At 43.2% G+C, this 19,923-nt stretch overlaps 2 protein-coding genes across 3 annotated transcripts; one reads left to right on the forward strand and one right to left on the reverse strand.

Moving 5' to 3' along the window:
• Nucleotides 1–6,824: 6,824 nt before the first annotated feature.
• On the forward strand, nt 6,825–8,334 carry LOC117642351. The gene is made up of 5 exons (XM_034380435.1): nt 6,825–6,994; nt 7,077–7,189; nt 7,261–7,839; nt 7,912–8,139; nt 8,218–8,334. Exons 1-5 carry the CDS (start codon nt 6,961–6,963, stop codon nt 8,332–8,334), a joined length of 1,071 nt encoding a protein of 356 aa, XP_034236326.1. The 5' UTR covers nt 6,825–6,960.
• Nucleotides 8,335–10,119: 1,785 nt separating this feature from the next.
• LOC117642065 lies at nt 10,120–16,812 on the reverse strand. Of its 2 annotated transcripts, none has more exons than XM_034379873.1 (4): nt 16,671–16,812; nt 13,706–13,800; nt 10,834–10,890; nt 10,120–10,743 (listed from the first exon to the last, which is right to left on the reverse strand). In XM_034379873.1, exons 1-4 carry the CDS (start codon nt 16,750–16,752, stop codon nt 10,660–10,662), a joined length of 318 nt encoding a protein of 105 aa, XP_034235764.1. In that variant the 5' UTR covers nt 16,753–16,812; the 3' UTR covers nt 10,120–10,659. The 2 variants fall into 2 exon arrangements, with proteins under 2 accessions (XP_034235764.1, XP_034235763.1); XM_034379872.1 differs by having other exon boundaries at nt 10,120–10,746.
• Nucleotides 16,813–19,923: the final 3,111 nt, after the last annotated feature.

Here is a 19,923-nt window from a genome sequence, read left to right on the forward strand (position 1 = left end):
TAAAAATTGGAATCAAGCCAATCAACAAAGATTTCAAAAGGGACACAAAACACTTCCCTTGCATTCAAACAGTTTTTCTTTGTAAAATCCCAAGAAAAATACAATCGCCTTGTTGTCCAAGAGTCTCTTCGTCTGCTCACGAACATCATTCACATTCAAACAAAAAGTCTTCTGAGTTTTTCATACACTTGTATTATGAAAAATTCTAAAGAGAGGCAAACACCACCTCGAGCAAACTTGGTGCTTGGTGACACTCAAGGACTCTAGGTGCTTACACTACTGTATGCGACAACAAATGAATGCGATGTTGTCCTCAAATAGCTAAACGAACGCAAAATTTTTCAAAACAATTTCAAATTGCTTTTAAAAAATGGCAAATTTTTGCAAAATTTTTTAAGAAATGGCAAATTTTTGCAAATATTTTAAAAAAATGGCAAATTTTTGCAAATTTTTCGACATTTGTCAAATTTTTTGAAAAATTTGAAAAAATTTGAAATTTTTGCAAATTTGTCAAATTTTTTCAAATTTTTCAAAATTTCTCAAAATTTCAAAATTTCTTTAAAATTTTCCAAATTTTTTCAAAATTATTCAAAATTTTTCAAAATTTTTGAAATTTTTTTACATTTAAATTTTTGGTGTACACTTTTTTGGCCTGTTGTTTCCCCCTCGGGAACAAAAGGAAATGAATGGGAAGAATTGCCATTGGAAGACTGTTGCTATTGCCTCTGATTAGAACGTTGATTAGACTGTTGCTGCTGCTGGCCATCTTGGAAATGGTAGTACGCCATAGCAGCATGCAGTGCTTCAGGTGGAAAATGAGGTACAGCAAACCCGACCGAGTTGTACGGATGAGATCCTTGTTGTTCATCTCGCATGCGTTTTCTACAATCTGCCCTTATATGTCCAGGCCTCTTGCAGTAATGGCATGTTTGAGCATTGTTGTTTCCTTGCCTTGGAATGTAGCAGTCAGAAGCATAATGTCCAGGCTTTTCACAATTATGGCATACAAACGCAGGTGTGGTTTGGCCACCTCGACCTCTTCCTCCTCTTGAACCTCGTGGACGGCCTCTGCCACGTCCTCTCCCACGCCCTGGGGGATTACTGTTGGATGTTCCTGGAGCATCCTCCACTGAATTAACTGAGGCAGTAGCAGGCGTCAAAGCCTTCAATTTCTTCATGAGTTCTGCCAACTGCGCATTGACATCCACTTCAGATGCTGTTGCATTTTGCTCCACTTGTGCGCTGTTCACTGTGGTCTCCACCATACGTACTTTCTTAGACTTTTCCACACTGAGGAGCAATCCACGATTTAAATGTCGAACGGCTTCCTCCAGTGTATTGCAAGGAGCATACGCCAAGCGGTTTGCTGCATCCTTGTCTGCTAACCCTTTGACAAAAGCAGTCACAAGGGCTTCTTGTAAGTCTGGTTCCGTATGAGTAACCATGTACTCTCTTCCCACTCGTTCCACTTCTTGTGCAAACTCTTGTATTTTCTGCTCAGGTTGCTGCTGGAGAGTTTCGAACTCCCTCTTCCGTTCCCACAAGGACTTGACACCACTGAAGTTTTTGTCAGTATGACGTCCAGGTTGTCAAAGTTGGCTTCCTTCTGCTGCTGGCCAAGCATTGTAAGGACCATCAGGGCTCTTCCTCGAAGGGCTCCAAGCAACCGACTACCCTGTTCTTCTTTGGTCAATCCTTATGTCAAAGCCACAAACTGTGCTCGGAACATGGTATAGCACAAAGTTCCATCATACTCTGGGACTCGGATTGCTTGAGGATTTTTAGCGACCAGAAGTTGACCAACCAGCTGGACAAAAGGTTGGAAACCCTCTGGTAGTGTCCCACGAGCACCTTCTTCTTCCTCCTCCTCTTCATCATCTTCATTCTCATCCTCATCTTCTTCCTCTTCTTCCCGCAGATACGCCCTGGCTCCACGCTGGACGGTGCGTCCACGACCACGTCCACGCGTAGTCCCTCGAGAACCACGGGGACGGCCGCGACCACGACCTCGAAGAGGCTTCGTCGACGTCAAACCCACGGAACTCTTCGTCTGTGGGAACCATGGAGACGGTAGCATCCGGCTTTTGAGATGGATTCTCCGCACTCTCAATGATGACAGATTCGCCTCCAGACGCCGACGTTGACGCGATGTTCCACGGGTTTGAACGTTGACACGACATTTTTCTGTTTTTCTTGTCTCTTGTTTTACCCTTATTCCCGAAACTCACCACTCGCTCTCACCTGGGCGCACAGTAACCAAACCAGCTTCTTCCCCTATGGGAGCACAATTCGGCCACAGGCGTTCCTCCCTGGTATCTACTTGACTTCAAGGCGCTCAAAGATCGCAAGCTTCTTCCCGTGAGGGAGCACAACGATCCCAGGCGTTACTCCCTTGAAACCACTACAGACTCATTCAGACACATACACACTCATACAGGGTGCACAGGTTACTCAGGCTTCTTCACCGGAGTGAGCACAGAATAAACAGGCGGTCTTCCCTGGTCCCCCTTAACCTCGCTTACACCCCCTAACCTCGACGGACTTCCCTAACCAAGACGGACTTCCCTAACCTCTCGACCTCAGGGCACAATATACGCAGGCCTCTTCGCTCTAAGCGGGCTCAACGTACACAGGCTTCTTCCCTTGGTCTTCCCTCCTAACCTCGTCCTTCTTTCCAGAATCACCCAACGTTGATTTTCAGATTCGTCCTTCCAAAAAGCTAAGGTACCCGAACAGAGCTACCGAACCGTGCACCGCTGTCACCACTTGTAGTGTGTGCAAGGGCTGAAGGGAGGGGTAAAGTGAAGAAAATCGATTTTCGGTTTTTGCTTTTTTTTCGACTCTTTGGGCCTTGGTACAACCAAATCTGACCATATTTCGACCCACAGCACCGTCAAATCGGCATAGGGAGCTTTTAATTCGTACAATCACTGTGAGGTTAGGTTAGGCCCTCCAACTTTAAACCGGTTTTTCTCGGTCACTTTTTTTTGGACCTTGCGCGCAGGATATCTCGGAGACCATAAGAGGTAGAATGTTGTGCGATAGCTTAAAACGATCAGTGTTCAAATAGCTAGAAGACAAGGGAGAGTTTTTGTCAAAAATGTGTCTCAATCTTTAGTTACAGGTCAATGAATGTCCAAAAGCGGCATAAAAACAGTCATGATTCTAGTTTTTAAGATTAAGGCCGAAAGAAAACATGTTTTTGAAATCCGGCTCCCTTGTCTTCTTCATTTTGACCATAAAAAATTTTTGCAACTTCGTCAGATTTTTTAGGACAACATTTGGATTTGAAATCCTGCGCGCAAGGATTAAAACCCTAAAATGGACCAAATCTAAAATGTTTGCGAAAATTCAAAAAGTGCCACCAGACGCGCAACCAAGGATGATAAAATGGTAATAAGTCATGGAGAATCCAATGGTGATGTCCATTCTCATGTCAGGGAGACCAATATGTAAGAAAAAACGGCTGAAAACAAGCTAGGGCCCGCCCTTCCGTCGAACCGAGTTGCCAGCTCCGCTTCGCTGCGCCGGCAACTCGGTTCGACAGGGGGCCGGCCCAGCTTGGCCTGCCGGCGGCCTTTCCTCGGGCCTTCGGCCCTCGCATCAGACCCAACTTGGCCAGTCGAAGGCCCGGGCCTTCGGCCCGCTCGCATTACGCACCCCGTGAGCGGGTAAAGCAAAGTTATCGATGTACCATCGTGACTTAGGCCCGCCCTTCTATTTACAATATGCAAAAGTCCTGACACTCTTTAATCCAACTGTCCTTAAAATATGCCCACTTCATTTGTCTCTTAGCCCTCATTCCGAAAATACCCATATTTGCCATGCTACTGCAACTCCTTGCAATGGAGGCACAGCAGGAGCGCAAAACGAGCCCGTCGCACTTTTTCCCATAACTCATGAAGGCGGGCTCCTGGACCCCCCTTCCGACCCCTCGTTGAAGAGGTCTTGCCAAGACCTATCGAAAACTTAAGTAAAAATTTTCAGTCGGTCGACCCCCTTTTTTCAAGATCCTGATGTGACTAATAGACGAAGTCGGGCTCCTGGACCCCCTTTCCGACCCCTCGTTGAAAAGGTCTTGCTGAGACCAATCGAAATCTGCAATAAATTTTTTCAGTCGGTCGACCCCCTTTTTTGAAGATCCTGATCTGGCCAACTTGTAAAAGCGGCCGATGGGGTCGGGACCAGGTCCATTCATCTTGTCTCGTCGCCCCGATTCCAAAAATACCCCTATGTGCCCTGCTAGCACCAATAATGGCGGAAATCCCCCTCCCGCTCATGTAAACCATGATGCACCTGCAGCAGCCCTTGTGCGACCCGGACGGGATTTGCACCACCGGATTATTTGTTTGGACGGTACTCCTGAAGTACCCTCCAAATCTGGTTACTCTAGCTCAACTCCTTCCTTGTACACAGACGCCAACAACGACAACAACGACAACAACGACAACAACAACACACAGACACAAAGGCAAATGCATAGGCCCCCCCCCTATTTTTTGAATAGAAGGGCGGGCCAAAAACATGAAAAAATTCGAAATTTCACTTTACGCCCCCCTTAAGAAATGGTAGAGATGTTCAGGTATCACTGGTTTATTGTAAGACGTATCAGGGTCAACACTAGGCGACAGACTGCATGCCGGCTCTGCTGAGCGGCTGCTTTTATAGTTTGAGGGTACGTTCGTTAACCAACAGGACCGTGAGTGACCAGTTCTAGGAGTCCTTGGCAGGGAGCTCTCTAGGCCAATAGTATAGGAATGGAACGGAGTGTGTTTGGGTTAAGATGGCGGCTTGCATGCAAGTGACCAGATATGGTTAGGAATCTTTAGACTGTATTTCACAACATTTGTTTATATAAGCTTGTATAAAGCTCCCTTTATAAAAACCGTGCAGTTGTTTAAAGCTTCCTTTATAAAACGCCGTGCAGTTGTATAATAGGGGTGGTCGAATGTACACTTTTTTCGAAATCTCAAAAGTTAGATGGCGCATTTTGTAGTATTTTTTCTGCTGATTCCGAATATGTACTTGGTTTTGAGAAAGGAGTCAAACTGAGGGCGCTACCAGCCTTTTAAGTTTTGAAAAATGGCTTAAAATGCGAACTTTTAAAATTTTACTTTTTCTCCGTTTGAAAATCACAGTACATTTTCGGAATCGGCAGAGAGAATGCAAAAAGATGCGCCATCTTACTTTTGCATAATTTTTGCAAAATGGATATTTTGACGAAAATAGTCTTTTTGACCACCCCTTAAGAGCGAACTTTTCTCAAAATGTCGATTTTGCAAAATTTATGCAAAAATTAGATTGCGCATTTTGTTGCATTCTCTCTGCCGATTCCGAAAATGTACTGTGATTTTCAAACGGAAAAAAAGTAAAATTTTAAAAGTTTGCATTTTGAGCCATTTTTCAAAACTTAAAAGGCTGGTAGCGCCCTCAGTTTTACTCCTTTCTCAAAACCAAGTACATATTCGGAATCAGCAGAAAACATACTACAAAATGCGCCATCTAACTTTTGAGATTTCGAAAAAAGTGTACATTCGACCACCCCTATTGTATAAAGGCCTTTATAAAACGTTTTATACGAGCCACTATAAAACTTTATAAACCTGGATAAAAAATCCTTATAAATTCATATAAAAACTTATAAAGGCCTTTATAAAACCCATTTTTACCTGGGTACACACCCCGTGAGCGGGTAAAGCAAAGATATCGATGTACCATCGTGACTTAGGCCCGCCCTTCTATTCACAATATGCAAAAGTCCTTACACTCTTTACTCCAACTGTCCTTAGAATATGCTCATTTCGTTTGTCTCTTAGCCCTCATTCCGAAAATACCCATATTTGCCATGCTACTGCAACTCCTTGCAATAGAGGCACAGCAGGAGCGCAAAACGAGTCCGTCGCACTTTTTCCCATAATAATGAAGGCGGGCTCCTGGACCGACCCCTCATTGAAGAGGTCTTGCCAAGACGTATCGAAAAACTTAAGTAAAAATTTTCAGTCGGTCGACTCCCTTTTTTCAAGATCCTGATGTGACAAATAGACGAAGTCGGGCTCCTGGACCCCCTTACCGACCCCTCGTTGAAAAGGTCTTGCTAAGACCAATCGAAATCTGCAATAAATTTTTTCAGTCGGTCGACCTCCTTTTTTGAAGATCCTGATCTGGCCAACTTGTAAAAGCGGCCGATGGGGTCGGGACCAGGTCCATTCATCTTGTCTCGTCGCCCCGATTCCAAAAATACCCCTATGTGCCCTGCTAGCACCAATAATGGCGGAAATCCCCCTCCCGCTCATGTAAACCATGATGCACCTGCAGCAGCCCTTGTGCGACCCGGACGGGATTAACACCACCGGATTATTTGTTTGGACGGTACTTCTGAAGGACCCTCCAAATCTGGTTGCTCTAGCTCAACTCCTTCGTTGTACGCAGACACCACCAACAACAACAACAACAACAACAACAACAACAACTACACACAGACACAAAGGCAAATGCATAGGCCCCCCCACTATTTTTGAATAGAAGGGTGGGCCAAAAAGGGAGTGGGGGGAGTCCGAGCCGGGGCGGACCAATAGTCGAGCTTCTTTTTGGGTCTGTACAGCTTACTCCAAAAGCTGAAAGCAGCACGTTCGAAATGAAAAATTTGTTTGACTGCAGGTAGACAAGATGCAACAATAGAATTGGGCTATATCAAGATAAGCGCTGGGTCTGGATTCTGATTCTGATTCTGATTCTGACTCACGGCCACCGCGATCGCGTTCGTGGACACGCCGGAAGTGCATCAAGAACGATACAGAAGGCCGTGACCGTGCAGTCCCGTACCGTGTTCTGTGAAGTCAGTGTTAATGCATATATATTGTTATGGATCTCGAGTATAATCTACTGGAAAATGAACTGGCACTCTTTGCCGAAGAGGAACAAACGATGGCAATGTTTTAAGGCCGTATTGGAGCTCGTATTATGGGCATGCTAAAGAATGGCAATGATTTTGGAGGTTAGTAAATTATGTCAAATGTCATATTTTGTTGTCCATTTTTAAAGAAAAAACCCCAAAAAACTGATATTTCATTTGGCAGAAGACGATGATGATGGAAGCTGGGTCAAAGTCGAGGTGGATATAGAAGGCTATAGAACTATGGGTGATCCATCATTCAGAAAACACTACAGACTTAGGAAAGACACATATGAGGTATGTATTAGTTTTTCTATCCAGTATCTTTTAGTCATGGTAATGTAACCTGTCTCCAAATTCCTGTACAGACTCTTCTTGAAACTCTGGCGCATCATCTTGTATATTCAGGCAAAGTGCAGAGAGTGAGAACACCATTGGACATCCCACTTCTTATGGTGCTATGGATCCTCGCCAACCCTGACTCTTTCCGAAGTGTGGCCTTACGTTTTGGAGTCTTGCCAGGAACTGTATATTACCATTACGCCTACATAATAGAAGTTCTGCGTGAACTGGCACCCAAATACATTCAGTGGCCTGATGCTGAAGAAAGGATTGTAATCAAGGGAAGCTTTCAAGCATATTCTGGTTTCCCTGGTATTGTGGGTGTAGTGGACGGTACCTACAATAATATCACAGCTCCAATTGAACAGCCAGATCGATACATAAATAGGCACGACACTTTCAGCTTCAATACCAGTGTCGTTTGCGATCATACGCTGTTGATAAGGGATATACATTTGGGAGAAGTAGGGAGCATTCACGATCAGCGTGTGTTTCGGAGAAGTCCCTTGTATCAAAGGCTCCTCAATGACGACCAGCAGCAGCTTATTGCAGTTGATGAGCATCTGATTGGTGACGGCGCATATTCTGTCTCTGAAACAAACTTTGTAAGTGCATTACATTTGCACATATTTTTGCTTGATTCAAGTTTACTGAAGGGCTCTTGTATTATGTCACAGATCATGTCACCCTTCAGGAACAGGGGCAACATGACCGAGTTGCAGAGACGCTTCAACTATGCCCTGTGTTGGTGCCGTGCACGCATTGAACATACGTTTGGAAAAGCATTTGGGCAGTGGCGACGTATGAAGATGTTGCAGTGCGTAAACCTAGACATTGCCACCGACCATATCATGGCGTGTTTTGTGCTTCACAATTTTATGATTTTGAACGGTGAAGTTTTGATTGTGAGAAAATGAAATTGAAGTAAAATCTATGTAATATCGTCTGTTGAATTGCAAATAACTGTTATTATAATTTTACAGGATCTGGAAGATGCTTGGGAGGCGCCTGATGATGTACTGGAGCGTCTGATGGAAAACGAGCCAATGCCACTTGAACAACATCTCATCAATGTCCTCTTCTGTCATCTTACTCATTGAAATATGATTGTTGTAGCCAAATTCATCCAATGCTTCTTTAACTTTTTGAGGCGCTTTACAACCAAGGATTTCCCTCCATCTCCTTCCACCTTTCCCAAACACTCTTTTGATAAAGCACCAGCCAAAAAAAAAACAAAAAAAAAAAAAAAAATTAAGACAGTGGTTGTTTTAAGATGACATATTTTAGTAGGAAATGAGACCCCACAGTTTAGATTTGTTAGATTTGTTTGTTTTGAAGTAATTGTAGATGATGGGAAAATGCAAAATTGCGTCTGCAACCAACTCATCCAACTATGCGTCACCAAATTTACCTTCATGCTTAAGTAATTGTCGCTCCGCAGTGATACAAGCAAAAAGTGTGGCCATATTGGAATCACAATGTGCCGTACAGCTTGAATGGGAAAAACGTGATGATGGAAGTAAAAAGTAAGTTAAGAGATACATTTTGGACGAGGGATAAAACCCGTTGGTCCAGTTCTTTCACTATAAAATATTTTAAAATTTAAAATTTTAAAAAAGTTTGATGTATCTTTGTTTATGAAATTTAGCAGTGTTAACTTGAAACTTTCATGCAGTTGTATTTGGTGCATATCTTGCACATACTTGTATGTTTGTATATTTATGGAAATAAAACAAATAATTTTGAACAGTGAGTAATATTTACAATTTGTTTTTTTTAAACCTCCTTTGTTAGAATCGGTTAGAATGGACATGCAATGACTTTTCATGTCAGCTCCAAAGGTACGGGGACCGGCTGGCTGCAGCACCAACCACGATCTGACCGTGAACTAAAGGCTAGGTCAAGGCTTCGGTCAAGGCCAAGCACGAAGTGTGGCCTACCAACCGGCGCACCTGACGGTGCCGATGCACAGTGTAGGGTAAAACGGGAAGCATCGCAAAATCCCACATAATTCTTCACTGCATCTCTTCTTCAAAAGAGGAGAGAAAGTTGAATCGATTCGGCTGTCATGGACGCTACACATAGATTTGAATGCACTCACCTGTGCTTCGCCCGCTGACCCCGTCTCCGTCATCTTGATGCACTTTGCCCTTTAGAGGACCTAGTCTACAGTTTTTTTAATGGATACCGGGAAATTGACAGCAAGATCAGGAATTCTGAGCTCTGGAACTAGCTGCGATAAACTGTGACCGTTAGACTACTGCAGTCTCGCGGATTGTTGTGCCGTAGCTTCGCGGGGGTTCGCGGGTCAAGTGGGGGGAGGTGGGGAAGGGGATGCACTGTTGCGGGCATGGGTCATTGACCGCTGGGCTGCGTTCGGGTTATCCTGCTACAAGCAGAAAAGGAGCTTTAGAACGTCGCGCGTTCAGCGTCTTGCAAGTGCTAGAAAAGAAGATCATGGATGATCTATCTTGTAACGATCGGTGTAGAAAACTCGAGAGAAAACTAAGAGCACAGATTAATTATCTTAAGAATAAGCACGAGTCGTAAGTTAATACTGAAGTAACAAAAATGTCATTGTGTGTGCAAGTGGGCTCTTTTATCACAGGCCTTTGAAATAGTTTGAAATAGTAAAGCTGGGGGGTTGTACTAGACCAATAGTTTTGGGAAAAAGTGTCTGTTTTTTTTTCCAGGGTTCGGGCTTTATTAGAAACTCCTTACACGGAAAAACCTTTGTCTGAAAAAGAATTTCAAGACCCTATTTGTAAGCGTCTTCATGCAGAAAGGCATGGACTTCTGTTTGTTGAGAATGTGTAAGTATTCCTATATTGAAGGGATAGTTTGGCATGGGAAGAGAGCGTTGAGATCATTACTATTGAAAGAGGTTATCTTTCATTCAAAATTTATTTTGTTTACACGACGGTACAAGACACAAGGCATCTATAATCCTGCCGATGCTGCCACAAGACAGTGCCAATTTCATTTTGTAATCACCACACTTCTTTTTATAAAAACACACTTACAATAATGACTGTGCAGTAAAAGTATAGATCTATTCTGAATCTGTTCACACTTCAAATCGAATAAGAGTCTTCATTTTGATTGAAAAATAGGGTGTTAAATCAATAAGATTAGAATCATCAATTATTAGTTGTAGCCTTATGCTGCTAATGATTCTGCTTGTGATTCAACTGTAGCAATGACTTAACCAATACAAAATTTACTTTACAGGATAAGAGGATTGTTAGGAGCAGCAACAACAACAAACGATTGTGACATGGAAGAGCCACCGGAAAAGTTCTTGCGTGAGTTATTTACAAGCCTTTTCTGTAACTTTAAGTGACTTAAACTGTTTTGATGAAGAGAAACTAATGATTTATCAATCTTCAATCAGCTCTAGAAAGTTCAACACCTAGCGAAAGATGTCAATCCTTGACGAATGATCCAGACACTGACTCCAAGTCCAATTCATCATATTCGTTTGAAGCAGGCCAAAGATGGAGTTTAAGCTGCTGTAACAAAACAAGGTAAGAATGGTTAACACATGAAACACAGGCACAGTGCAGTGCAATGATATAAAACAATAGAAACCAACTCACATTTATCTGTAATTTTGCAGTCCTGAATTTAATCCCAATGAAGAATTTGAAGGTGAGCTGCAAACAAATGCAGAGAATAGGGTAAGGTGCCCAGTGATGGCCATGGTACCAGTGATGGCCACTTTAGACTTTGCGCCGACTTTTCATCCACGCGGGAGAAGGTAAACAGTTGAGCTTTTGGGGTTTTGTACCCTCACCTATTAGCAACACAACACCGCAAAAATTTCATCCCGTTACTGTCGTGGGCGGCCGCTCGGGCTCAGCGCAAAGGCTGCTGCGTTGACATGTTTTGTTAATTTTGTAGAGCTGAGATCAAATCAGTTATCGCAGCGTTTCTTTCGCAGATTTGGAATTTTTACTTAATTTCTACCTGATTACTGTAAAAAACGGAAGCACAGAGCCACTCCCCTCTCAAAACCTAAACTTGCTATCACCGAGTAGGGCCAATGCAATACAAGCTATCTATTTGGGCTGTAAAAGTAGCCTTATTATATGGTCAAAAGCGGTTAAATAGAGCTTTGAAAGAAGCAGGACATTTACTTCCTTAGAAAATTTGCCTTTGGTCACCACGGACTTACTGAAAATACTTCGGCACGCGCTCCACACATGCGGGAGTCTGGGGGCGGAGCCCCCAGCGAGCAGCGCGAGTTGAAAGCTACCGCCAACGGGGGCAACTTGGGACACCGTGGGTAACTTGGGACTGTCTGCCCTGTACAGCTTGTTTTTGCTGCCATTCAGCGACGGGAGTTCCTAGCGTCAAACCCGCGGTAGGGTTTTGTTTTGGAGGCCTCAGGGCACGCGCGGAAAGGTGGAAGAGTTGCATAACATCACAATTAGTATTTGAGAAACGGGAAACTACATAATAGAGTATTTGATAAAATATGTCAATCACTGACAAGTTGACCTTAGTTCAAGGAGTGAAATGCGGATTTGGCCGATTAGTCTCTCTGGGTTGTTGGATCATACACAGACAAAAACGTTCGCAAAATGGCGTTGATCATAGTTTTCTTATCTTCGGTCCAGACTTCAATTTATCAAAAATCGAAATTTTACGGGGTAACTTAGGACAGTCTTTTGCTCATGTTTCCAGCAGTCCAAGCCTGCTAGGAGTTGACCGACGCGGTCCCTGACATAACTTAAACTTCGGATTTTACGCTGATGATGGAAAGAGATGCCTTGCTCTGCAGTTTTGCCTTCTGGTAATCCATATTTTGAAATTTTCAGAAAATGCTTGGATAATACCAGTAGAAAAGAGAGTTCCACGTAGAGCCCTAAATATATATAGTCTAATATCAGTCCTACAAGAGTTCCTAGGCCTGAATTCTTGGTCTACATGTTGTGACTTAAATTTATTACATCCATTAACATGAATAGATGCATGGGAATGTAGCTAGTTACCTACTGTCCCAAGTTACCCCCGGTCATGGGGTAACTTGGGACACTCTTTTGAGACCGCTGGGAAACGATATAATCGAGGCAAATGAACCAGACAAGCATGAAATCATGGGGAAAGGGCCAAACTTTAACATAGTTAGGATCCATTGGTCTGGGTTGAGAATCTTGCCTCTGGCGTTCAAAAACGTGAAAAAGTGTCCCAAGTTACCCCCGTTGACGGTAAAGCGGTACCGTAGAACGGGGTAATATGAGACAAATTTCGAGGTTTTTGGTGTATTTTCCCCTTTCAATTTCAATTTGAGGTACCGAGGTGTTCATCACTTGTTCATTGACCCTTTGGCTACACTCCCACCAAATTTCATATTTTTAGGTGCAGTAGGGACCTTTTAATAACCCTCGGAATGCCGTCCCATATTTCCCTGCAATGTGGGGTAATATGAGACATAAGAAATAAATGTTAAAGAAGTATGGATAATTACATCATTTAGGTAGGTTTGGAGCTTTACAAGTTCTTTTCATTCATTTTAAAGACGATTGGAAACTATAATGGAGACGATATAATATCTGGAGGGGAGAAAAATGGGTGTCACTAAAGAGAGCTGAAAAATGTATAAAAAGTCATGAGTTGTGCCTGTTACATGAAAAAACTTAACGAAGAGCATAGATGCCGGTCAGATAGTAAAACAAATTCGTGTTAAAATCATTTTTTTTTTGAAATTATTAACAGTGTAGTATGTTTGGCCTCATATTTCAAGCGAAAAGAGGTTTCTCTATTTTCCCTGCAAGGTAACAAAATTGCACTCTATCGGGAACAGGCAGCCCGGGAGTAGTCATAACGGAACCAAATTTTGTCCTGGTTATGTTGACATAATTGCCTACAGATTTAGACCTCGTACGGACGAGAACCCGAGTTCTAACCGAGGATTCTGGGGAGGTTTTTACTAACTTTATAAAACTTGTTAAAATTTAGAGGTTTTTCCTTTGGTTCTAAATAACCCTGGCGAGTCTCTGATAGCCTTCGTGCGTTTCTCGTGAGCTGCAACGGCCTCCTAGATCACGAAAAAAAAATTCTCGGTGGACTTTTGAACAACCGCTAGATAGCAACACGACAAAAACCGAAAAAAGTGCGCTTTGTCTCGATTTTCCTTCATGTCTCATATTACCCCGTTCTACGGTACAAATTAGTGTCTGTCTTTCCAAATTGCCAAATGGACAACTTGATACTAAATAATAATAAATGCACAAGGCAACAGCAAGGAACAGAAAATTGAATGATGCAGTTGTGGCTATAATGATAAAGCAAATGCTGGATTCAAAGAAAAGCAGTCAAAGACACCGCTAACTGTCATCAACCTATCATGATGCAATTTGTGATTACGTGGCTCAAGGATGCAAAAATATAATGACAAAACTAATCAAACACAAAGTTTTGTGTTTAGAATTAGGACCTACATCTCATGCTTTCATTAGCCTTTACCTGACATGATAATTCCTTTCCCCACTGCAAGCAAGGGTAAAAGGGTGTCGGGCCTCCAATGACAAATCCACAGCTCCAGCAATTGGCATTGAACCCTGTGGGTAAGAGACAAAAATTAAAATAACTGTCAAAATATGGGGAAAAGGAGTGAAACAGACTTAAGTGAGATTGATTGGAAATTGATTGAAGCAAACAACAGCACAAAACAAACTCCGTCTGAAGGCACCAATCAACACAAGTATGAAATAAATCAATGAATAAACATTTTCACATCAGAATGCAATCTGCGGTGGGGCAGTTAAGATTTCAATACTCATAGTGTGACAAAGAACGTAAACTGTCTTTGTTCACAATTGACAAGGCAAACTTAAGAATTTGAGATGCTAACAGCGTAAAGATACAAGTGTAGAGTTGGAGCCACTAACTACACTCTAAAAAAAGTTATGAAATTTCATATTCAAATAGGTCTTAAATTTCATAATCACGTTCTAAACCTCTATTTTCATAACACTCTTATAAAACTTAAGATCCTGTAATGAATTTTAAGATTTGGGCTATGGATTTTAAGAAAAACTGGTTATAATTTTTTAGAACAGGGTAACTTATAACTCCGGTTCTTAAAATCTAGATTTTCGCTTTGAAAATTTATAACGCTTGCCAATTTTAGAGTAGAGGATCTGAAAATTTTAATCCTTTGCGTTCTGCTGCCAAGTCCCTTGTCTGTGTTTATGGATACTGTGAAGTGAAAAAAGCATGCAACAGAAACATTTGTCACAGGAAGTTCTTTTTGTGGTCAAAATCCAACCTCTGTTAGATAAATTTACTCTTAAAGTTGGGGGCTCCAACTCCCATTAGATTATGAGCTATGGAGGTTTACGTAAACTTTGAGTCGTTTCCCTCAAAATTTCCCTCACGACAAAGGAAAAAGTACGCAAACCTCAGATTCTGGCATTCAACATTCAAAGACACAAGAAAAAGAAAGCGTTGGCGCATTTGAATACATATATCAGTCCAGAAGAGGCTGTAAACGGTATTTTACTAGGCCCCATGAAATTTGAGAGATTTTGCCTCGTTTTTGCCATGTATTTGGTTTTACAAGAAAACTAAGCGAGATATTAAACAAAGCCAACAGCATCTTTTTTTCAATGCAAAAATAAACATAATTGCCAGAATCTGAAGGATGGGTAGCTTTCACTTTGTCGTGAGGAGAATTTGAGAGAAATTACTAAAAGTTAACGTAAACATTTATAACTCAGAAACTATTCTGAGGTAGGGCCCTATTCCCAGTGTATGAGTTAATGCAACAGTAAGGAACTTTTACCCAAAAATTGAGACATCTGACACAAGTATTTTTAAAATGTTACATAGTCACTTTTTTCACTATACAATAACCTTAAATCAGTTGGTAAAGTTCTCTTTTTTTCGGCAAGGGTTCACATTTTTCAAACCGATTAGATAGGAATTCTGATGGGCGCAAATACAAATCGATAAGCTTACATTGTATGCACAAATTGAAGCATGCCCGGCAAGCATGCACTTACTAGTGCATACATGCCATTTACCTGCTTACATCTAGTGCATAAGAGGCAGGGAGTTGTCTGTAAGTGCATGCTTGGCGGGCATGCGCTAACCAGAGCGTGCTTGCAGGCATGCTTCAGTTAGTTCAAACAGTGTATACACGCCGGGCCGTGCCGGGCCGAGCCGAGCCGCCCCGTCGGTGGCCAGCCGAGCCGGGCAGGGTGAGCCGAGCCGGCGCTCGGGCGCTGCTTTCCCGGAAAATCACCGCTCGCCGGCTGGCCGGCCGAGGCTACCTGCACCGGCCGAAGGGTCGCGAAATCCCTCGGCCACTCCGGATTACTGCTGAGAGGCTGCGTCATTTTAAGTGTGTCTGTGTCTCCAGAGCTGTGCACATCGCGTCCGGGTCCAAGGCTAGTCAGTCGCGCCATCAATTTAGTTTCGCTGGACCGTTTAGTGTTATTTCGGCGCAGTGCGTATAGTGCAGTTGAAGTGTTGCCCGTGGTGCCCAACAGTCACCACTCGTGTTTCAAGAGTTTGAAGCTGGATTGGCGATTTCCGGAAACATGACTTGTTTTCGTTACAAGCGGCGTAACTGAATGCTGATATTCCATCTTTTAAACTGCAGGGACGGGCGATGAACGTGTGGGTGGCGTTTTATTTCAATTCGCCTCTCCTCTCTCATCTTTGTTCCTAAAGTATTTTTCCTATCGATCGAGTTTCCACAAAGTGTTCATCTGGACCTAATACGCTGCTGCGCTGTTTACCACGTCGACTGAAGTTAATTGCTCTCATGTATAACTGCGATGTTCCTTGTGCGTAGCTCTCGGAGAAAAGTGAAACTCCGCTTTAGTAGCGCGAAATGGCGCGCTACGATGCATAAGTGCTGCATTGGGTGTGAAAAGAAATGAAACCTGTCCGAGATTTCAGTATTTGTAACATAAAAGTTCAGAACGGGATATGTTTCATAGCATTGGTTGTGGAGATTAAGAACCGGATATAAGTTTTCATAACACATTGCTTCTGAAAATTAATAATAGAGTTCTTACGTTTCATTAAGCACTTATGATATTTAAGAACAGCTAGTTATGAAATTTAAGATCTATGTGGATATGAAATTTAAGAGCAATAGTTCTACAAATAGGTCCAAAACCAGGTTATGAAATTTCAGAAGCATTTTTTTAAGAGTGTAGCTAACTTCTACGATGAACAGATATGCAAGTACTTTTGCGAGCGCTCCGGTATCAACATTGAATTAGGGTGTCATTATTTAGCACAAGAGATGCTCAAAGGCGAGAGAGAAAGAAATGAAACAATAAGTTGTAAGGTTAGGAGGTTATGAACCGGCGCTGACCGGCTACTTCTGTCTTTAGACGAGTCTGTTGATGACGAGCGTGAGTGACCAGAGCGCGGAGACTGGAAACATTTCTGCATTTAAAAATTTACTCACAGAACAATAAATAACAAACCGGAATACAAAAGTCATTGTGACAAGCAGCACGAACGAAACAGACGAGCACCATTTTTGGCATTCCACCTCACCGCCTTCCAGATTCTTAACCACGCTCACGTCACCGAAAACTCAAACAAATACCAACACCAACCAGGCGGCGCGAAACTTTTGAAATGTCATGTAAGTACCGTCGCGACTTAGATCCACTCTAAAAAAAATATTATGAAATTTCATATCCAAAGGACTCTAAAATTTCATAATCACGTTCTAAACCTCAATTTTCATAACCTTCGTATGACATTTAAGATCGCGTAATGAAACCTAAGATTTGGGTTATAGATTTTAAGATTAACTGGTTATAAATTTTTAGAACAGAGTAACTTATAACTCCGGTTCTTAAAATCTAGATTTTCGCTTTGGAAGTTTATAACGCTTGCCGATTTTAGAGCAAGGTTCTGAAATCCTTAACAATTTAGTCCTGCTGCCTAGTCCTTTGTTTGTGGTGAAATTAATAAAAAGGTGAAGTTTTCATTTATATCGGCATGTGTTAACATTTTCCGAACCGCTAAGGTAGGAGTCCTTGGGGCGGTCCACATACTGAAATGCGTACATTTTATGCACTAACTGGAGCAAGCACGCCTTCTACTTTTAAGTGCATAGGGTAAGGTGCCCAGTGATGGCCACTTTTAGCGCACAGATGCGTCTTCCAACCGTTTACGAAGTCTCTCAATCGTCGTACCGTTTGGGACATTTTCAAGAGCATGCAAGAAGGATAGAGTAAAGGTTCTCCACTTAGAAAAGGAGCAAAATTTAACTCTGTCTTTGCGAAAAGAGTAACCAAAATCTCAGTGCAGTTTGCCCAGTGATGGCCACCCTTTGCTTTGTGATGGCCTGTGCCCTGCTCGGTGATGGCTAGTTTAGGTTTTGAGAGGGGAGTAGCTCTGCGCTTCCGTTTTTGACAGTAATCAGCGAGAAATAAAGTAAAAATTCCAAATCTGCGAAAGAAACGCTGCGATTACTGGTTTGATCTCAGCTCTACAAAATAAACAATTATGTCAACGCAGCATTCGTTGCGCTGAGCCCGTGCGGCCGACGACGACAGCAACGAGACGAGATTTTTGCGGTGTTGTGTTGCTTATAGGTGAGGGTACAAAACCCCAAAAGCTCAGCTGTTTACCTTCTCCCGCGTGGATGAAAAGTCGGCGCAAAGTCCAAAGTGGCCATCACTGGTACCATGGCCATCACTAGGCACCTTACCCTACAGGTATAACATGCATGAGAGGTATAGAGAGCTGTCTGCTTCAGTTCGCGTGTACATGGCATGATGCACTTGTTAGTGCATGCTTAACGGGCATGCGCTTGTTAGAGCGTACTTGCAGGCATGCTCCAGTTAATGCATGTTCAAAATTTGTCTGTAGTATTTTCTAAGAGGCTGCAAATCACGTCCCTTGCAATGCCTGACCGGCCCTGCCACCGTCTTCCGGGCCGGGCCGAGCCGAGCCGGCCGAGCCGGCCGAGCCGAGCCGGCCGAGCCGGCCGAGCCGAGCCGGCCGAGCGGCCGAGCAGAGCCGCCTCGAGCCGGCCGACCCGAGCTAGTGGGCCTCGAGGCCCACTAACCCGAGCCACCCCGAGCGAGCCGTAGGGTGCCGAGGCGGCGCTGCTTCCACGGAAAATCACCGCTCGCCGGCCGGCCGGCCGAAGCTACCTGTGCCCGGCGAGGGGTCGCGTGATCCCTCGGCCACACGGGATTTCGGCGACACTGCGTCACTTTTAGTGTGTCTTTGTCTCCAGTGCTGTGTACATCGTATCCAGTCCGCGTCCGCGTCACCGCAAGTTCGCGTCATCAATTTTGTTTCGCTGTACCGTTACACGGAAAAAAACGCTTGGTTACAGTAACCAGCTTCGAGGTAGGTTACGGGTGGTTGTTTGGGAGAACCATGCGGGTTAGTTAAGTCAACCGACTCTTGGTTGAAGTAGCCCAGTCAGCATGGTAGCATTTACCAAGCGACCTGGCTACCGCCGCACAGTGGGCCAGAACCCCTATTTTCGTGATCACGGCCTCCTGCACAGCTGCTTTTTGACCGAATTGGGTGAAATTTTAACGGAAGCTTCCTGAAAGGTCCCTTTAGAGACGGAAAAAGTGAGATTTGCATAATTGTGTTTTAAAGGTATATTTGGCTTATGTATAAATCCAATTTACCCTAAATTGCAAAAAATGCTATTTTGTTGCATAGATTATGGTATAAGCAGGTGCTGTGCAAAATTTCAGGACCACAGGACAACAGGAACATGCATATTTCGTCAATTAAAGGTTAAAATTGGGTGAAAATTGAGGTTTTTGACTATTTTTTGTGTATTGGTGTAAGGTGTGTGGTTTATTTGGGGTATGATGTAAATACGGCACCCAAAACTAGTTCACACTCTCATTCCAGGAGCGTGACCTCACGTTGAAACAAACGTGACAAAATGTCACATTCGTTTGAGCATTGTGTCACGTTCGTTTGAATGTGAAAAAGCGTATTTTTAGTAGATTCACATCCAAACGAATGTGTCACTTTGTCACGTTCGTTTTAACGTGATGGCACGTTCCTGGAATGAGCGCGCATTCTTATATCGAGCGTGGACTAGTACCAACAAGGGTAGACACGTCTAAGCAACCTGACACGTTCCAACACGCACTGAACAGTTTGTATTAGGGCAGAGTCGTTTTAACGGTACCAACACATAAAGTGAATTTTGGACTTATTCCGACACGTATGGACGAGTAACAGTTTTCATCAAGTTCTTACGCTTAACAAGACGGGAGAATTCCCGACACACACCGACACTAACCGCAACGTTAGAACGTCGACGCGTACCGATAACACGTTTGAGTACGTTCGAACACGTTTGAACACGCTCGAACACGTTGGGACACGTCCCGACAAGCTCAGACGTGTTCGGACACGTTCGAACACACGTTTGAACACATTTGGACACATTCAGACGTCCGAACACGTTTGAACTCGTCCGAGCAGGTTTGGACGCATTTGAACACGTTCAAACACGATCGAACAAGACATTTGTACTCAGGAAGCAACATAAATCAGATGCGGAGAGGCGCTGAAGCCGATCTCGCATCAAAAATACATAACCGTCGAAAAACAATTATTTTTAGACATGCTAATATTATTAAAAATCGGTGCTAAAAAAAATTGCGGCTGAGTGCGGTTTAACGGCTGGTTGCCCGTAGTAGCTACAGCATCCACCT

Source organism: Thrips palmi, unplaced genomic scaffold, assembly GCF_012932325.1.
Source record: "Thrips palmi isolate BJ-2018 unplaced genomic scaffold, TpBJ-2018v1 HiC_scaffold_16, whole genome shotgun sequence".
NCBI classification, from domain to species: Eukaryota; Metazoa; Arthropoda; class Insecta; order Thysanoptera; family Thripidae; genus Thrips; species Thrips palmi.

Excerpts from the sequence above, each read along its gene's own strand:
- LOC117642351 (XM_034380435.1), top strand. The coding sequence starts at position 6,961 with ATGGGCATGCTAAAGAATGGCAATGATTTTGGAG. Across the intron at positions 7,190-7,260 it reads TTAGGAAAGACACATATGAG|ACTCTTCTTGAAACTCTGGC; the intron begins GTATGTATTAGT and ends ATTCCTGTACAG. Across the intron at positions 8,140-8,217 it reads TGAACGGTGAAGTTTTGATT|GATCTGGAAGATGCTTGGGA; the intron begins GTGAGAAAATGA and ends ATAATTTTACAG.
- LOC117642065 (XM_034379872.1), bottom strand. The coding sequence starts at position 16,752 with ATGCCAAAAATGGTGCTCGTCTGTTTCGTTCGTGCTGCTTGTCACAAT. Across the intron at positions 13,801-16,670 it reads GGTTTGTTATTTATTGTTCT|GGTTCAATGCCAATTGCTGG; the intron begins GTGAGTAAATTT and ends TCTTACCCACAG. Across the intron at positions 10,747-10,833 it reads CTGCAAAATTACAGATAAAT|CAGCTTAAACTCCATCTTTG; the intron begins GTGAGTTGGTTT and ends GTTTTGTTACAG.